The 19,183-nt window shown below is 41.2% G+C and overlaps 1 protein-coding gene across 2 annotated transcripts in view; it reads left to right on the forward strand.

The window, feature by feature from the left end:
- LOC119741785 (G-protein coupled receptor 54-like) overlaps positions 1–19,183 on the forward strand; it is a 59,271-nt gene that overhangs the window by 20,951 nt on the left and 19,137 nt on the right. For both annotated transcript variants that reach the window (XM_038217681.1, XM_038217680.1), the window contains one exon: positions 9,696–9,831. In XM_038217681.1, the coding sequence (XP_038073609.1) occupies positions 9,696–9,831 (136 nt within the window). The remainder of the gene's footprint in view (positions 1–9,695; positions 9,832–19,183) is intronic.

Raw genomic sequence — 19,183 nt, forward strand, 5'->3', positions numbered from 1 at the left:
GAAAATCGATAATCTTCATTCAAACTACTCAACGAAAACCAACCCGTTAGCGAGTACCAACTGTAGAACTGTCGCCAATATATACAAATTAACTGCGATTTCAAAAGAGCTTGAAAAATTGCGTCCGCGTGGCTGTACATAACTTGGAAATGTCTACAGATATTGGCTTGACAAGCAGCCGAGTCGGCCATAGTGAACACATTCCTGAGTTCATGGACGTCCTAGGACACTGACATCCAATCCAAACAACATTGAAACACTCGAGAAACGTTTTGATGTTCTAAATGGTCCACAACGAACAGCAGGAATATTAATATTCCCCTCGACTCTCGCAGCCTTCCGGTGTATGCTGTAATCCGACCCCAACTTAGCGTACTAGTACTAATGAAAGATGTGAGTTTGGTGATTGGACGTGGCAGAAAAAAAGGAGAAGATTTTCCGAAATGACCATTCAGGACGACTGTGTGATCTTTTGAAAGAAAAATATTCTAGCTTTATTCAGCCAAACCATGCCTCGTTGACTCAATAATTTGCTGCGACGTTTGATTCAGTTTAAAATGTTACCATGGTATTGACTGAAACAGTGAACCCACGCACAGAACTTGTTAACATAACGTGGGGTATCGACATTGTTAATCTTAACCAACCTTAATCTGAACAATATCAGAAATTAGTAACAAATGATTAAATAAAGAACGCAAAGGGTTTGCGGCTGTACATATTGTGGCTACAAAACATCCGAATAGAGCAAAGGGAAGCTCTTTTCCAAGTCCGTTTAATCCGTTTGTGTAATTGCGTTGGCTTATGTTATCTCTTCAGTAATGATTTATAATAGTCTTTGGATATTAACAATACAGCTAAAATCGGCTTTTCGCTCCACAGAAATGAGTCATTTAAATTTACGATGGTCATATTTGGTATGACGCATATCCCTTATGTCAAAAGTAAGATCAAATTAGTTATCCACTGAGTCTATGGGATTATACATTGTTTACATGCGTCACGATTTGAAAGGGAAAAACGGGCAGTGCTTCCTATTAAAATGTACGGATATTGTTTCATATTCCAAAGATTAGATTAATTAGCGTTCTCGACGTAAGTCCCCTTCTGTTTCGACCCAGTACAAGGTTATCTTAATATATAATAACTTCTAGGCAATTTTCTTTGACCTTAGCTGTCGTAATTAACTTCATACGTTTCATACCCACTCGCTCCTAAAAAAGCAACAGCAGGCTGCAAGCACGACACATGTGTGTGCCTAGTGCCTACCTACCAAAAGCATTGGGGGAAATCTAAATGTCACCTACAAGCAGGGATGACTTTAAAGAGAGAGGAAATCGGCGCGATGGTTGGCATTTTTAGAGGCTCCAGGTGCTTGGTATACCCCGGCTGACTTATAGATCTGTGCACTGCAAGGTGCGTTTCTTTGATTTTTCTGTTCGGCGTAATTACGACGCACGAAGCCGTTCGGGAATGCCCATAATCGGCACCTTCAGCGTGTCACGACGAGGTCCGTGACTTTACTTTCATTCGGGGGAAATCAATTCCCTACAAGCTGTGCTTCCGTTGAGTGGTGTTTCACTTACGGAGAATTCCAAAGTGGCATGTCTGGTTGGTTATATAGCTCTTTGCTCAGTTAAGCAGTGCACTCGAGTTTTCTGTGACACACCGGAGATCATGTTCTCTGGTGCACAAATTGAAACTCCGCCGTATGGTACTAAATGATCGATGACATGCATTGGGTCATGGCTGTTACGGGCTACAGCTTGCATTAACATAATAAACAAAATAATAATAATAATGTAACAATAGAATGATCATTTGAGCGAAACATCGAAACAAATGTAAAGAGGCAACAAACTTGTAATGTCACTGCACCTGCGCGTTTGAATTTCTCCAATATCAATCCGAATCGCAGTGGTATGTGTCGTCAGGTATTGAATTTTGGACACATCGGGTAATGGTATTTGAGAATGTAACACGATATAACACTGCTATTTGATATGGATAATTCACAACTAAATTGCCGCCTCCGAGTGGCATGTGTGGGGCTAACGATTGGATTAAAATGGAATTTTCAAGGTATGGATTGTCACTAACGCAATAACAAAGTACTAATAGTATACAAGTCGGGAAAACAGTCTGTGTTAAAGAAAAACCACCCAGAACTGGGACTTGGTACAATGTCTTTTGTGTAAGGAACGTTCACATAATTTCCACTCAAAGACGACAAGAAAGGCTTTCTTTATTGATCAATAAGTAAACCTACGAGTCGACTGCTTGCACAGCACAATTTGTAACCCTAGCTAGAAACACATACCATAGACTCTAATAACAAAAATGTCCCTTTGAAAGAAATGCACACAGATCGACCCTGCTTCCATTTCATTAGCGCATTGCACTGCCTGTTCCACGCGAAGATCAAACCCTAGCGATCTCACCTTGGAATACACCCACACTGAGCCCGTGTCTATATATATATATGGCTGTTGTTTTAATTGATCAGTCGGCGTTGGATCGCACCGAGGTAGTCCCGGCTGTAATATTACGGCCACAGCCGAGCACAAATAACCGAAGGCGAGTAATCTGTTTTGGAGTTGCAAAGGGAGAGTGAGTGTAGTATCAATCTCGTGCACGGTGAGCATAATGTGTACGGTGGCCGTTAAAGCCGAGGTGCGCGCAGCTTTCAACCATGTTTGATATTTTCCCAGCTATGTCTTGGGAGATTTTGGTTCTCTTATTGCCTGTCTCAAACAGCGTTAATGTTTTTTTTCCCTTTCAAATGCAAAGTGCCCGAAGTTATCTTGATGCTGTATCTATCGCTCGCCGTTCATACTAATGCCACGAGAAAATGTGCGGGTAAGAAGGCTGTTATAACGGCTAGATTACTCGTCATACGGTAGCTGTAACTGAATAACAATATAAAGTATGGAATAATTCATTCGAATGACTAATAAATACCCATAGAAACGTTATCGAAGGTCGCTAAAAATGGTTATTCATAACGGGAATATACATCATTTGCTTTTGCTGCAATTTTCAGAAATGGATGGATTTGGGGGGTTGGTAATATATAGCAAATATTGTTACACTGACGTTTTGACGTTTTTGGGTTCGCAGATGCTATAAAAACAAAGAAAAACAATAATTTTCCTGTAGTCTGGTTTCCTGACTCCATTTAAGATGAAACGGAGCAATATATTGACGTTGGGGAATTGTAAGGTCAGGGAAACAGGCTAGCTGGCATGTACCCGTTCATAGGTGTGTAATCGATTGCAAACAAATGCGGACTAACTAGATATGGTCAATTGGGGCCAGTATTTGAAAAAAAAGCCAGTTTGTTTTCAACGCTGGTCGGCCGACCAGCGTTAGAAATTGATACGAAAATACCACTTTTCTTGAAAATGACAGTACACCAGGTGCCATGATTTTACAGGATGCTTTAGACTATCATTCCTAACAGTTCAGCAAGGTATTTCAAATTAATTTGGTAGTTTTTTTTTTGATGTTTGCAAATGTTGTATTTTCCCTTTAAACGAAAAAAAAGTCAATACACTGTAAGATCTAACGAGCTGCAACGTGTCATTCAATAACTTGCCATAACTGACAAGGACAGTGTTGAAATTGATTTGCGTGTTAAAGTGCTTCAAAAGAAAGTGGCGCCTCTTTTAAAGAAAATATCCCATCACATGGAGACTATTGGACGACGCTTTTTCTATGTGGTCCCTCGCTGTCGGGCGTTCGTAATTAACAGAGTTTCAAATAATTCACTTTTCCCTGTTTTTTTGTTTCTCTGCTTTAACTATCAGCCAATAATTTGTCTAGCCAGAACGACCATGGAAACAAACACGGTTGCCTGATGATTCATGACCTTCCTTCCGTCTTTTTATTGTTTAATTGAGAGAGGCATATATCAGATCAGATGTGAACCATGATACGCAAGACGGGCTGAAAGTAGACGGAGATTTAGTGATAAGCGAAGTAGAAAAACACAAGAAAGGAGGTGAAGTGAGTAGAGACAAGGCCAGACGTAACACACGAGACAGCAAGCAGGCAGGAAAAAAAACCTAAATTGAAACGACGCTATAAAGCAACAGAATACTGATCATTGATAACCTTTCAAATCTTGATGAAAAAAGGTTACACTTTCAGCTTTGTAACAATTAATCTTTGTCACATGCATGCATGTTGTGTGTTTTCCAAATTACTCTATTTTTTTTGGAGTTAATTTCTATTATATTTGGAAGATAATATCTGCCAATGGTTATTGTCCCAAACCACTTGTATCCCCTACGCGTCGATAAAGTACGCGTTGATAAATTGTCAGATACCACCATATGGTCGTTGTTGGTACAACGTTTGTAGAGATGTTACCGCTGCGGTACATTCCTTTTACCTCATTGATCTGGGTTCGAATCCAACCAGTGCCGACTAGTGGATTTGGTGTTCAGTTCCTACCACTACCTGACTTAATTGGTTCCTGTTTCCCTCCTACCTATCACACTAACATTTCTAATTTCCTCGTCCCCGCCCGTAATTTGTTTGTCTATTCATCCCAGTACAATGCCTGCGCTTTTTGAGGAAGCTTAAGTTTTATTGCCAAATGGAAATATAAAATAGGTTCAATAAAGAGAATATGGCAACAGGTGAAATATTATATTGTGTATGATGTCATCGTCATATTTGAAGCAAGATAGGTGACTGAGGACATCCACCTCTTTTGTGTTTGGTCGTTATGTTCCCGAAATCTCAGGAATTCTTGTAAGATATTTAGGCGGGGATCTTTGCAGGTGTATAAAGTGTGTATAGGGACACTGGCGAGGGTTCCCGTCTGTCTTAAATTGTACACGGTTTACAGCATCATTTTTAAAGGTTCCTGGGTTTTTTTTTTTATGTTACCTGAGTGACAAATTTCAACAGACTACTTGAGAGGCGCAGTGAGGTAAAGGTCCTTTGTAAAGGTTTCAAGGATTGGTATAGAAAGGGGGAATGCTACAAGACCAGCCCTATCGTGTTTCACACATAAGATCGGTTAGCTCTCTAAATAGAGCTCGGCTCTTGAACTTTGTAGTCGGCAGTACAAAGTGCACTACTTAATAATTAATGTGTGTGCGTGGTCACTGCCAAAAAAATGCGAATAATTGAAGAGGAGACGGTCTGTCTGTCAAGTCCCGTCCCTATTTCAGTGTGGCACAGTGAAGAAAACTACATTATTGACACTTCACAAATTCTGGTAGGCATTCAAGCGATCCATTGAACCGGCCAACGAGTCATCGATCTGCCATTAAATGACCCTCCCCTGTTCAATATGTTAAGCTTGACGGCCACAATACTAGACATAATACATTCACAGCGCGCTAGTCAGCGCTATCCGTCATAAAGTCAGTTTTTTGAGCAGCATATCAAAGCAAGCCAACAAAGAAGCAATATCCAGCTTGCATACTAGCCCCTAAGCACGGAACTCAATGAAGGTCTACGTTTTTGACATGTGACAAGCCAGTATCAAAACAAAGAATGCACGCCAAGTAAACAAGTAATACAGTAGGTACGCCAATCGCATGGAAAGCTTACATGAGGCAACAGTTCTTGTAATCACTGCCAGTCAACTGTCCATGGGAGCAGCTATCAAACAAACAGGCTACCAATCACAGAGAAACCGGACAGCCATGCTTCTGAAGAGCCATGCAGTCATCATCAGCCAGAAAATTATTTAAAAAAACAGAGAGAGTATTTGATGCCACTAAACTATCCAATCTACAATCCAAGCGGGTTCTGTTACAGCATTAAGCCTCCACCATGCAAACATTAAAAAATAGTTGAAACAATTATCGTATCTCAAGACTTATCAAGTTCCCTTCTGAATCCCTAGTGCTTTCATTTTCACTTACCAGAAGGCGTCAGCGATACAGTGTTTTTCATCGAAGCAATTCAACTGTAATTCTCTTAGAACAATAGAGTCGAAATGCAATGCGACATATTTGTATATATTGTATAATATTTTCTTCTGATTTAGTTGGAGATGTGGGCCCGTTGGGACTGTCGCATATTCGATTCCCCGTCGCACCGACCAGCGGATGATTACAGATGTAATTTCAGACACGAATCCCGTCGTACATCGAGCAGAAAATTGGAACAGTAATGACATCCCTCGTTGTCACCAAGGCCGGATCCGAAGAAATCTCAACGGAACTTAGTCGGATCGGTTCACAGCTACCAAACACCCAATTCCGTTACATTACACAGTACCATCTCCCCGGATAGGTAGTGAAAGCGTAGGCCCAGACTTATTCCCTCAAGGCAGTATACCCTCTATGTGATTTATTTATACTGAAAAATGAGAACTATAAGTCCGGATTACTGACTATTTAGGCCGACATATGGGTCGATTCGGAAAATATTATTGTTTGAACCCGAGCCTGCATGTCTACGACATTGATCGGACACTTGAACATTTCAAACTACTCAACACGGGTTGTTAAGGAAACTTCATGATCGCCTTTGATAGGTTTTGATGTGACGTGTTTCATGTCGGTAACCGTAACTTGCTATGAGTGCTTTTGCACAGTATTCTTGCTTTCCGTTCAAAGAAATACATTTTTTTCTTCAAAATGTGATTGAAACTGTCAAACCGATTACCCGCGATAAAACGCCCCGTCGCTTAGGCCTACAGCAGCACAAAATTTATATTACTCAAAACCGGCAGCACGACCACTGCAAATTGTTATAAAGCTACAAGATTCCAGGAATCGATACAGATTAAGCCAGAGAATATTGAAGACGATTGTATTTATTATGCTCGTGTTTCTGTTTTTTTAACCATCGAGACACTAACTTGGTGTTTGTTTTTAACAAGAGTTTTGCCGCTCTTCTGAAAAAGTGGTATGTCTGTTAAACGCTTTAGCTACATGTACTTACTAGTTTTTTTTAATCGTAAATATTTCAACATATTGCCTATTTTGCGCTTGCATAGCTAACAGTGTTTTTTTTTTTTGGGGGGGTGGGGTTGTTTGTTTGCAAGTCTTTTAATTTTAAAGTAAGTAATTTTGATCCACGAGTTTTTTAATGCTTAAATTAAATTTGGGCTGGGTAAACATATAGATGCATGCATAAAATTGGTATTCGATCTTGGGGAAAGAGGTGTGGGTATGACGTAAGAAAACGTCTTTGCTAGACAATCTTTGCCCCCAAAAGTTTTAAACATACATATGTTTGTATTTTTCTGTTCATGAGTCTTTAGAAGGGCGTTTGCGTAAAAGAAGAGATCTTAGCCCCTGAGGGAGACAGGCTCGCGCGAGTGAAATTTGACGTAATTACGGGCACTTGAAAACTCTACGTGCCCAAGATGAGGTTTTTTCTTGGCGGTGTTCTGGTGGCATCTGGTTTGAAGCACGCGCACACTTGTACATCTTGTTGAGTGTTCATGTTGCCCAGGGGTGCACTAAACATCTCGAGAGGAAGCCAAGCTTCAATTTTTTTTGCTCTATGTTCCTTGTGCCGTAATAATTTTCGCCCACCTCGTAATTGGCCCTCTCTTCCAGTGCGTTATCGGCAAATTGGAACAGACACGCTGTCCTGACCTTTTCTAACTTTCAACGGACGTTTCTTCGGGGGAAATTCACTTTCGGCTCTGGTACCGTTGGCAGAACCATTTTTACTTTGTATTTCCAGGGTCGTTTTACTGATTTAGATTTTGTATGAAGTACAGCGGGACCCGTTACGAAACGTGGACTAAGTAGAAAGGCAGTCGTTTTGGGTTTCTTTCTCGTGACGTGTTTTGAAGAAACAGTGTATAGCAAACACCATTGACTTTTATCAAGTTCTGCTATACGCTGCCTTCGAAAACAACAGAAGACCACAATGTAACCTGTGTGAACTCAATTTATGTACCAAAAGTTCCTTGGATGTTATTGAATTGGTTACGATAATACATGGGACAACCGGTCTGTTCAGATTGAACTAAGATACTTGATAATTTGAAATAAAAAAAAGTCCCCAATGATGAGAAAAAAAATACGTAAAGAAATCCAGGAATTGAAGTAGCAAAAAAGGAGATGGTTAAAGCCGAAACTTTCATTTAGGCACAGTAGTATATGTGTGTTGTGTGTTGCACTCGGTATGATCATTCTCGCAAATTGATATGAAGTGCAGTATAGTAATTCAGACATAGAAAGTCTCCACACGTTTCCCCTGCCTCAAATAATTGAAATTATCTCCATCATGTCACGCGTCGAATAGCCAAACAGGTTTTTTACAGGTTGGCCGCCAAGAAGAACCAAGTTATAAAGGTTGACAAAGAGGAGGGGAAACAGTGTGGACTAATTTCCGGGAGTACGTTTAATTGTGAGCTTGGTTTTGTAGTTCATATCACTCGTGGAATTCTGGCGAGTGACAACTTCGGATGGATAAACAACTAAGGAAGAAAGAAGTCCTAGACTCGGCCTTGTTATGTACCATAATCAACACCTCGGTGCTCGGAATTAAGATTAATTTAAGGGAGCTTGCTGTAAAAGACACCTTTCAATTCGCCATTCATTCATTCATTCACTTTGCAGACTGCACAGCTTTTTTTTATGCCAAGCTAAAGAAAAGTACACGCTGAAATAATATCAAAGGAATCATAAATGATACCGTACCGTCCGTATCCGGTCCCCCCCCCCCCCAATAACGTCATAGATAGAGTATATCCCCTTTCTTGATTACAAGATATTGCCCCCAATTTGATTAGGGCTCCAAATTTAATTGACCGGTGTCAGGACAGATGCTCTCATCATGTCGATTAAGTTATTTATTAGGTCAGGAAAGGGTCACGTAGACATGATCCAACAGTACACCGGTGCTGTAGGCGATACGTCCATCACAAGTCAGGTCACTAGTTCACCAGAAGACCTATAGGCCCAATCATGAGTAACAGGAATTAAACAAGAACAAAGCAAAGCCTTTGTCACAGTTCACTTGGTGACTAAGAATTGGACGGCTTGTGAAAGTTGTGATTCACTTGTGAGGACTTGTTATAGGACCCAAGTGCAACACTGTTTTACCATGGTTTTACTGGTGTAGTATTTTTGCGCATTATCGTGTGCGGACCTCGACCTTTTGGCATCTTTGGTGTGTCCTGGCCATAGCTCCATGTCCTGGCGAAGGGGGCTTCACTGTCAGGAAAGTGACGCCCGAGCTAGCTAGATCATATTAGTCTGAGTGAAGAGATCCAAAAGCTTGAAACTGTCTTTCGAGGCAACACGTACCCTCACGAATCTGCGATATATGTATTACACTATCCCGCTTATTAGGCGGTACTATTTCTGTGTTCTGTGAGGTGGTTGCTCACTTCGCTGGGACATGGCGATGGCCATCACCTTCGTCTTTGGTTTTCTGTTTTCCAGTTGCCTATTTACCCATCATCCTTGGCTTTTATGAACACGAGAATTTGTTGGAAGAGGAAGTCTTGCATGAACAAAGTAAACTTTTCAATTGGCATGGTATAAAAGTGCCTAAGTTAACACAAGTCACCCTGAAATTCAGTTTCGATAATAAACATGCAATCACACTTTAATAATATGTAAGATATATCAGAAACACACGTGATTGCTTAAGTTTGAGTAAAACATTATGACAGACCCTTTACAAGAAGATGTAACATTTCCAAAGTTTATAATTTTTTTTATATGACGCTGATTTTTTTTCACTCTGTGTAACAGGTGACAGTGCAGGCCACGTGTTGCACCCTGACAGCTATGTCCATCGACCGGTACCTACTCATTGTCCACGCCGTTAAATCCAGGAACACCAGAACCACCACCAGGGCCATCATTGTCAACGTTGCTGTTTGGATTGGTAAGTCCGTCCGTAGGCCTACTGTCCCTATCATCATATCCAATTGGGCGTTGGTCACCTCGTAGTTCATTGAGCTTTCATTGGATACAATTTGCATAGCAATTGACCTAGCATTCCATGTGCCCACAACCCATCACATAACGTACAGCTAGTGGCCTACCCAAAAAATGCTGTGCTACGCACTGCTCATTGGCGATAGTAAGCGCCGTACACAGATTTTGAAGCTACGCGCTGGTTCCCAATCTCTCAATTTGAATATGGTACGGGAACCAGCATAGCCACACCTCAACCCCGTCGACAGCTCCGGGCATTGGGGAAGGGGGGGGGGGGGCAGTACGAGCTAGGCGGCACACCACAAAAAAATTCAATGTACAGATAATTTGGATGCTTATGATTTTTTGCCGGGGGAGGGGCAATTGCTATAGGGGAGGGGAGATTGCTGTCCAAGGGTGGGATGGGTGGTCCCTCCGCCCCTTCCCCACCCCCTTAGCGACGGGCCTGCCACTCCAATCGTGCATTCAGTAAAAAGTATATGGTATATTGAGATTTGTTTTATCTCAACTGAATTAAAAATATTATACAAGTCAAAAAGTATATTTTACTGTGAACACATTTAATAAAAAAGGCAAAGATTGCGGTTAAATTAGGATACATTACTTTGTTTACAATTCCTTTGTGTTATGGGAGTGGTAATATGGTGGACGGTGACTTCAGTGACTTCACTTCTAACAGCCAATGGAGTATACAGATTTTTTAAAGTAGAGATCAGTGGTGCTACGCGTGCCTTTCGTTTTGATATCTAGGATTAGGGGTCACCAGCAGCCTTTGATGAGATGATGGGGACCTGGGAAGATGGGTAAGAAACCACTCCCTGTTTAAGGAAAAGAATCCCGTGAAAGACAACACTAGAACTATTTCTTAATCTTGCTCCCGTCAGATATTCAATAATACCTCGAATGGGTTAACATGAGTGATGCACCGTAAAATAGAGTCGGTGGAAAAAAAATGTCGTTGTACAAGACATTTCGCATAAAATAACACCAGTTGCCAGTTAATTAAAATAACATTATACCAACTTTCTGGAAGAAGTCGTCAAAAAGGTGCAGGTCGTTGTCGTTTTGGCTATTAAACGTTAGGTAAACACCTGTGCGAGGATTTTCAGCTATGTGCATTACCGGTATACCAACGGTCGGAATCTATGAGCGGTTTGAAGAATTAAACAAAAATATTCGAAAAGTTGGCGTTACAGATTCTAGATTTAAATGTCTTCATCTTCTTTTTTTTATTTCTCGATTTCACATTTGAAAAATGACAATTAAGGACAAACGCCCTTCAAGTGTAGCTTAAAAAAAAGGATCTCAAGAGGAACTACAACTGTGCAAAATGTATGTGTATTGTTAATGGAGTTTTTCTAGAAATTGTGTCCACAACCAAATTCCATTTGTTACAACTGGGCTAATTGGAGTTCTTTGTACACAACCAAAGGTCGGTTTAGTGATAAGCAGACCTTATTTGGTTTAGGCTGACAACCGTGACGGCTGGAAGGGGTAATTAATTGCAATGAAAATGCAACATGTGTGTAGCCTATGTTAACCTAAACAAGATAGGATCGCAGTTTGGTGTCAGAAAAAAAAATTACATGGAATAATGCATACCGATTATATATTCCTTGATGAATATACTGGACATATGGAGCATTAGCACTGGATTATCATCACAACCGAATACATTTAAAAATTGTTGACTGCTGTGATGTGGGATGCGGCGTTGTCAACACCAAAAAGTCGTATATATAATTGTGCGCGAAGCCGAGGGTGATATGCGCCCCGAGGGGGTTAAAAACGACATCACAACAGTCTACAATTGTTTTGCTATATCGAGCCAGTGAGTGAAAAATATAAAATTTTCAACTCGCTATTCAAGAAATAAACTCAATCAATGCAGTGTAACCTTTTGATTATTATGAGCTTTCCTGCCAGACTCGAGAAGGAGAGGTTGACGTTCTTTGTTGCGAGGCGTGCAGTCCCTCCCACACACGCTCGCACCCGCACCCTCAACGCGCTTGCAATAATTATATGCAAAGCGGTGTATTATGAAGCAAACAGTAATTGTTTTTATTAAAAAAATGCAGTATTCAAGACACGATATGACAATTCGACTTATCGTCATTGGACAGAGGATGCCAGGTGTAAAAAAAAAGTGTTTCTTTTTTTGCAATAAAACGATGGCGATTGATTTACAAAAACAACCCCGCTCGACCACTGATCAGCCATTTCTCGCTGTAATGGCTTTGCCGCAAAGGTTGTTTCGTAAGGTAGGAGAATGGACAACACACAAAAGGCCGTCTGACTGCGGGAATAATTACAAAGAAGCTAATAGAATAGGTCCATTCAGGTCAACTCTTGTTTTTGATACGGTAAGATCCATTAAATTTTGAGCCAGTTTTCCAGGGCAAGCAATCTCTCCCGTGAGCATTTCAATGAAACAGAGCTACTATATATAGTCCTATCTCTTATTTTGTGTGTGGAAAAGTACTAGATCACGGACGACAAAATTTGCCGATGAATATGGTTGACCGAGATATTTCGCCGATAATCTGGGCAAATTAAATTGGCTGTTTCAGCAATGAAGGCGACGCCGTGTTGGGTTGAGAATGACCACGATAATCGGCCAAGCACTAATGTATTATTTATAGAATGGATCTACTGAGGCTTCTAGGCCGTGGTGATAACCAGAAAATTGAGGAAAGAATGCTACTAAGAGGGACTCAGAATCAGTTAACCGTAGAGTTACTAAATTTTGCATTGAATTTATAAATATAGAATCTTCGGAGGGGTTGCGGTTTCAAGAGCGCCAGAATCCCATTCGGATAAAGTATCAATACATTTTGACCATCTAACACGAAAGTGCCGCCGCCTTGCTAAATATATCGAGGGCGCGGGTGTTTTCCAGACAAAGTGCAGTGTGCCGAGGATTGAATTGGCCGGTTCACACGGAATATCATTTTCGTCTATTTCCGAGGAACTTCTAAAGGATGTATTGTTCAGTCGGCTTTTTGGCCGCCCGTCTTTTTTTTTCTGGCTGAGAAGGGCCTTGCAAAATGGCCTCTTTCCTAGCACTCTTGTTGGTGCGGGTGGGATGTGCGATACATGTTATGTCATGATTTGATGGAAACCGTATTATGTTACTTTTTTGGGGGAGGGAGAAATACAAATTAAAAAACAGAAGAAGTAAGGTAGTTTCATTTTCAACGGCCAAATATTGTGATACACAAGTAATATGTACATATTTATGCTATACTTATGGGTTTTTTTAACTGTAAGCTGGATATTAACTAAGCAGCCATCCACGTTTATATGTTGAATATTTATGAACATTGGTCTCTTTTTGGAAACAAAATTCGAGTAATCTCCCCCTGTTTTCTGGCTTGCAAATTCTGAACTGTCTTTAATCGGGGCAGAGGGAATGCGGCACTCATTCCTTATAGTACTCGTCACGTCTATTTTGGTCAGCTAAGAGTATCAGTCACTTCGCAATAAACAGGTGTATGTATTTACCCCAAATGTTCCCGATGTGGACTTTCGAAGCCAAATATACTGTAGTCTGTGTCACCATGGTGAGGAACACTTTAACTTGGTGTTCAGTCGACTCTTATTAATACAAACTCAGCCAGACCACACCATTATTTTTTTTTATCAGAACTAGGTGTTAAGAGGAGTTCGGTCCAATTCATTGTGCACGTAAATGCACAGAATTGTTTTTCACTCAGTGGCGCACCCAGGATTTGGGTATTTTTTTTTGGGGGGGGCTTCAAATTTGTTTCAAAAAATGTTGCCCAAAATGTTTGGCCGCAGAAAAAAGTGGAGTTTTTATTCGGGGGTGGGGGGGGGGGGGGGGGGGGGACTATTTTGACGTTAGTGGCGCCACTTACACCCCTATTATACTACTCGAAAATAGGCCACATACATATCACCAGGGTAAAATCGTGGGACAAAAAAAAGAACCCCCCCAAAAAACCCACCCCCGGGTGCGCCACTGCTTACACTATAACCAGAATTTGTATTAACAGAGTGTTTATTAACGACAGTCGAATGCATATCGCACTTTCAACAACAGACGAAGATTGAATAAGGCTTATATAAGGATTGAATAAGACTTACATGAATGATTGAATAAGGCTTACATGAATGTTAGTACACAAGTAGTTCCTGTTATCAGTGGCGTAGCAAGGAATTTTTTGTTCAGTTGGGAGGGGGGGGGGCACTAGCCTGGTATGAGGGGGCACCATTGGCGGACCCAACAGCATTTATCCAAGATTCCCAGGCCACCACAAATGCTGCAAATTCGGAGGGGGATGAGGGGGGGGGGGGCTGGACCTCTTTTGACGCTAGAGGGCGATCTTTTTTCCTATCAATTACTTCACATTTCAGACAGACGTGCGGTTATTAGGGAAGTCAAAAATAACCATCTAGATACCTCTTCGTTTTAATAACTCAAACAAATACTTTAAAAAGAAACTACCTTGGCAATCCGCAAATGTCGAAATGTTTGGGGGGGGGGGGGAGGGGAACCTGGGGGCAGCGGTGTACATCCCGGGGGTATATATCCCCCCACTTTATCGTGATGAAAAAAAAAGCGTATTTCGAGGTATTTTTTCGAATATCCCAACAACCAAATGGAATTCAATAGCACTGAAAAGTGGAGAAACAAAGTGCAAAAGCCTTTGATGTACATGTAAGCGCGAGTATTGATATGCATCTATATCCTGAAGAGCCAGCCCCAGGCCCCCCCCCCCAATTTCCACGGGCAATTTGCGGATTGTGGTCATCCCTATCCCCCAACTAGCCGGCACAGATTTACCCCTGTGCCTGCATGGGGGAAGTGGGAATTTTATTTTTATGGGGGGGGGGGGCACGTTTCCCCAAGGCCCACCTTTGGCTACACCTCTGCCTGTGATCACATTAATGTCTAATTCATGATGAGTTATCTGTACCTTTTTCAGCTGTTACATACCAGTAGTTAGGATCCATGGTCATTGCAGACTCGTTTTAGTGCGTAGTGAATACTCGTACAGTTTTCTAAAATCAGTTTGGTACAAATCAAAGATGGATTGGTCTATATTCAACAAATTTGTTAAAGTAGTAATGATCCTATAGACGAATTTCTAATTAACATTGAACCCGAAGCTCTTCGTTCTAAACCGCTGTATGAATTGCGGACCTTTGCTTTTTTTTTAATCCGCTCAACAAAACACAGAACTGAATCCCTCAATATTACATTGGTGTCACAGGTTCTACTCATCAATAATTATACCTGCAAAACAGTATTACCCTCTTCATTAGCCTTACACTTTTTACAATCCACAGACAGTGTTGCTCATTAAAACCCTGATCTACTTGACTTTGCTCGACTTACTCAAATCGCTGCATAGTTGTTACTCTAGACGTAAGTTAAACAACAAACTCATAACTTACAAAAAGTGACATTTTGTAAGCCAGTGGATGATTTGGAAATAACAAAAGCAGTGACCACAAAAGAGCGAACCAAATGAAAAACCAAGAACGTCTCTCAAGAAGGTTCCTATATTTGTGTTACTTTTGTTCGCGTGTGAATATGTTGTGATATTCTGTCAATCAAACAGGTCCCATTTCTGCGGCGGGCAGATTAACCAGAAAGCCTTGAATTTCAATTCCCTCAAAGTTTTTTACCGTCTCATGGGTCCTGTACAGCTCCTCAATATTTGCTCGCCGCATGCATTATCACGGACAATATTTCAGAGTAACAATCACTGGAGAATAGATTCGTACAGTGATACTCAGAAAATCATTTCATAACAGTAATTTAAAACATGCCTGTTGGTCACCAGGAGTGGCGGCGCCAGAGTATACATTTTTTTTAAATAAAAGTTTGTTTTATTATTATTATTATTATTTTTTGAGGGGGGTAGCGTGGGCAATCAAAAACAAAGTATCTATGAGTTTCTGGGCCATTTCTGGGGTTTCCAGTCTTAAACATTGTACAGCACAATATTGACCCTGAGTCTCTTTTCGTATTTCGTGTTCTTTTAACCTTAATACCTTTTTTATCGTTTGTTTGATTTTCGTGGGGGCCTGACTGGGTGAAAAGGAAGACAGTTGGTGGGGGGGGGGGGCACCCCGTAGCGCCGCTACTGGTCCCTCGAACGTGACCCGTGGATACATTTTTTTATCCAGTTTTGACATTTTTTTGTTATTTCCAATGGATTAGTATTATTATTTTTTTTAAAGCGCACTTGCAAGAGTATTTGTTGAGGTAGTCATGCTTCGTAATTATATAACTTGATAATATTTAACCTTGTTTCCTGAGCTGAGGAATGATTCTTTACTGGCGTTTACAGATGAGTCGTTTGATGTCGTTTTACTTTATATTTGTTTTACGAACAACCAGCACCCGGCCTCCGCGAACTGCGCATGACCGTACTTGTATAACCGAAAATGTGTAATTGGATTGACCGATATAAAACGCTCCTGTAATTGATTTTACAGCCAGCGGTAAATGAGTTAGTGTCTCTTAAAATAATCGGAAATGTAAATATTTTCCGAGCGGCGCGGAGGCACGGCTTGCATACTTGAGGAGGAAAATCTCTGTTTGTCTGATGCGGTACTGGCCGCGTGGGGTTGGCTCTATTGCCATCCACTGGCCAAGAGACCATATTTCGAGAATCTCGTCACGTTTCTAGAGCGAGTCCACGGAAACAAGAGCATGACTAGATTCCTCATTCATTCGGGAGGCAGAGTATCTTTGCCATTCAGGGTTCAACACAATTGAGCATAAAGGAGCTCACGATTAACTATGGTCCTAGGCAACCCTTGAGTTGATGTTTGCTTGTAGCCTGAACCGGTTTAATTCTAAAATGTACGCGCAGTACTCACCTGGGAAATTTTGTTCAGTGCACATTCATCACCAAGGTAATGCAGTAATTTTTGCTGCGAAGATCTCAAGTTTTGATCCATCTATGGTATAAAGATGAGGCGAATGTGGACGAGCGGCGCTTTATGAGTGCAAACGTCGGCAGTTGAATGGTTCAAAACCTGTGTGATAGATATATATATATATACATATATAAAAAACTAACCCTGAACATTAGTTATTTTTTTTCATTCTGTACCCTTTTGCCTCTGGCAAAATGTTGGCTTTCTGCTCATACATTCATAATATTTTGGTCCAGTCGGCAAATAAAGTTTGTGCCTGTGCCCTAGTTTTTGTAAAACTCACGACGACTTTGATACCAAGCCAACCCATGACTCTGTGGATGCGAAGAAGGTTTCCCTGAAGCCTTGTAGAGGCAACGGCCCCATCAGTGTCCTCTTCACATTATCTGTCTGTGTATGTCAACCATTAGGCCTAATTACAAGGGGACCTGTGCTGGCCTCCGGGGCAATTTGGTTTTACGGAGCAATTTTGCACACCCGATAAAGTCAATATAGTAGTAAACAGGACCCGTATTGGCTGACAAACCGACCTCGTCTCGTTCCTTATAAGATAAGGACATCGGCATTTTATTTTTCCGAAGGCTTTATTCACGTTATATCATACACGTCTAAAACAAACTTTGAACGGAGAGAGGTGGTGAGTGTGACTTCAAATAACAAGTAAAATATAATCCGGATGTATCTTGTTTTCCCCTTTTTTCTAATTAAAAAAGTTCCGAAATTTGGAATAATAAAACATGTTCTAAAACTGAGCGGGGGATTAAAATTATTGGCGATATTTGACATGAAAGCTGCCTAGTCAATACACCTTGCGGCGCGATGTAGAAGAGTTGGCAAATCTCACCTGTATCTGTAAAGACTCTTTATTTGCGCACTACTGGGAAGGCTATTCAATATGTCTTATTAGTAATGGTTCGCATCTGCAGCGGTATCAGCTCTAACCTTTCGGCAGAGTTTCCATGTAATTCCTATCAGGAACCCCTGGCTCACGGCTCTTAGTAATACCCGGCATGGTGTAATGACTTTTGCGCTATCGGATCGCACGTCTCTGGCGAAAGTAGTCAAGCCGACCGTGCATTTTGTTGCTAAAAAATATCGCCAAGGATCAGAGCGGGTGGGGAAGCTTGCTAGAAATCGGATCCATGATGGATGGGCCGGTTCAATGGAAATATCAAGGCAAGCAATGTTATACAATCCCATCAGCATGCAAGGCTGACTGTGCGGGATTTGTTGACTGGTACTAGCTACTACACTCGTATTCCTCTCTTTCCGATGCATATGAGGGCTGCTTTAGTTCCAAGGGCCGAGGTAGTATTTTCTAAGTGTTTGATATGCGCTCGCGTAGTTATCCAATTACAGGTTCTGGCGTGGCGGGATTTCGGGGCTTGGGGCAAAATGTCATTGTTTCGTGTGAACCTGCATGCATTTAACCGTGGATAACAAAAAGGGCCTCGCTCGATCAGGTGACAATTTTTTTCTTCTCAACGTGTGACTGATTCAGCCAGGAAAGAAATGAATGAATGCGTGGACTCGCGACAGGCAATCCTGGCTTTTTGTCTAAATACCATGAATTCCGGCGCCTGACGTAGGTTGAATGTTTACTGCTCCCTACCGGATCATCAATTATGCATCATCTCTCAAATTACAGCTTTACGTTTTTCTCGATTTGATGTTTTTTCTTAGTTTAAAAAACAGGGCAAGACTCCAGGGAAAAAAAATATGACATCATGGCTTATTAAGGCGTGAACAATATATTCCCGTTGTGAACGGAATTCCTGTCAGGATGAGCTATAAGCCCACCGCACACGAGATCTCCGTGCTGAGCAAAAAGTCAGTCGAGGCCGTTTGCTCTGCACGTAGCTCACAAAATATCCCCGTGTGCGGTTAATTTTTTTACTGAGTTTTCTGCCTCTCCAGGCCGTGAGGAAACTATCTATCCTGGTTTTTTTCGCCTCACGAGGCAAAAATTTACCATGTGCGGGCAGTAGGTGGGTTACTCAAATGTCATGCATAATTCAGTTTTCCTTTGAATCGTTGCAAGACACTTAGGTTCTCGTTCTCTTTTCCCCTTTAAAATAAAATTATCTCAGCAATAAATTCAGAGAATCAAAATAGTCGATGAAAATGAGCATCGACGTGGATTCGAAATAGGGATCTTTGCATCCAAAGCTCATCACGCTTGATATCGCTGTTCTGTTTCATGAATAAACATGCTGGCCCGATCGAAACTATTGAATTATTCATGACTTTGGAGCAAACCACGTACGGAAAAGAAATTCTAAGCTACGTGCTGAGCTAAAAGATTAACTATCCAATGAAATCACGTACTCTGTACACGTGAGTTTAACATGTTGTGCATTTCTTCTAAAAGCTGCTGGCGT

The sequence above is a fragment of the Patiria miniata genome, unplaced genomic scaffold (genome assembly GCF_015706575.1).
Source record: "Patiria miniata isolate m_02_andy unplaced genomic scaffold, ASM1570657v1 HiC_scaffold_5, whole genome shotgun sequence".
Taxonomy (NCBI): Eukaryota; Metazoa; Echinodermata; class Asteroidea; order Valvatida; family Asterinidae; genus Patiria; species Patiria miniata.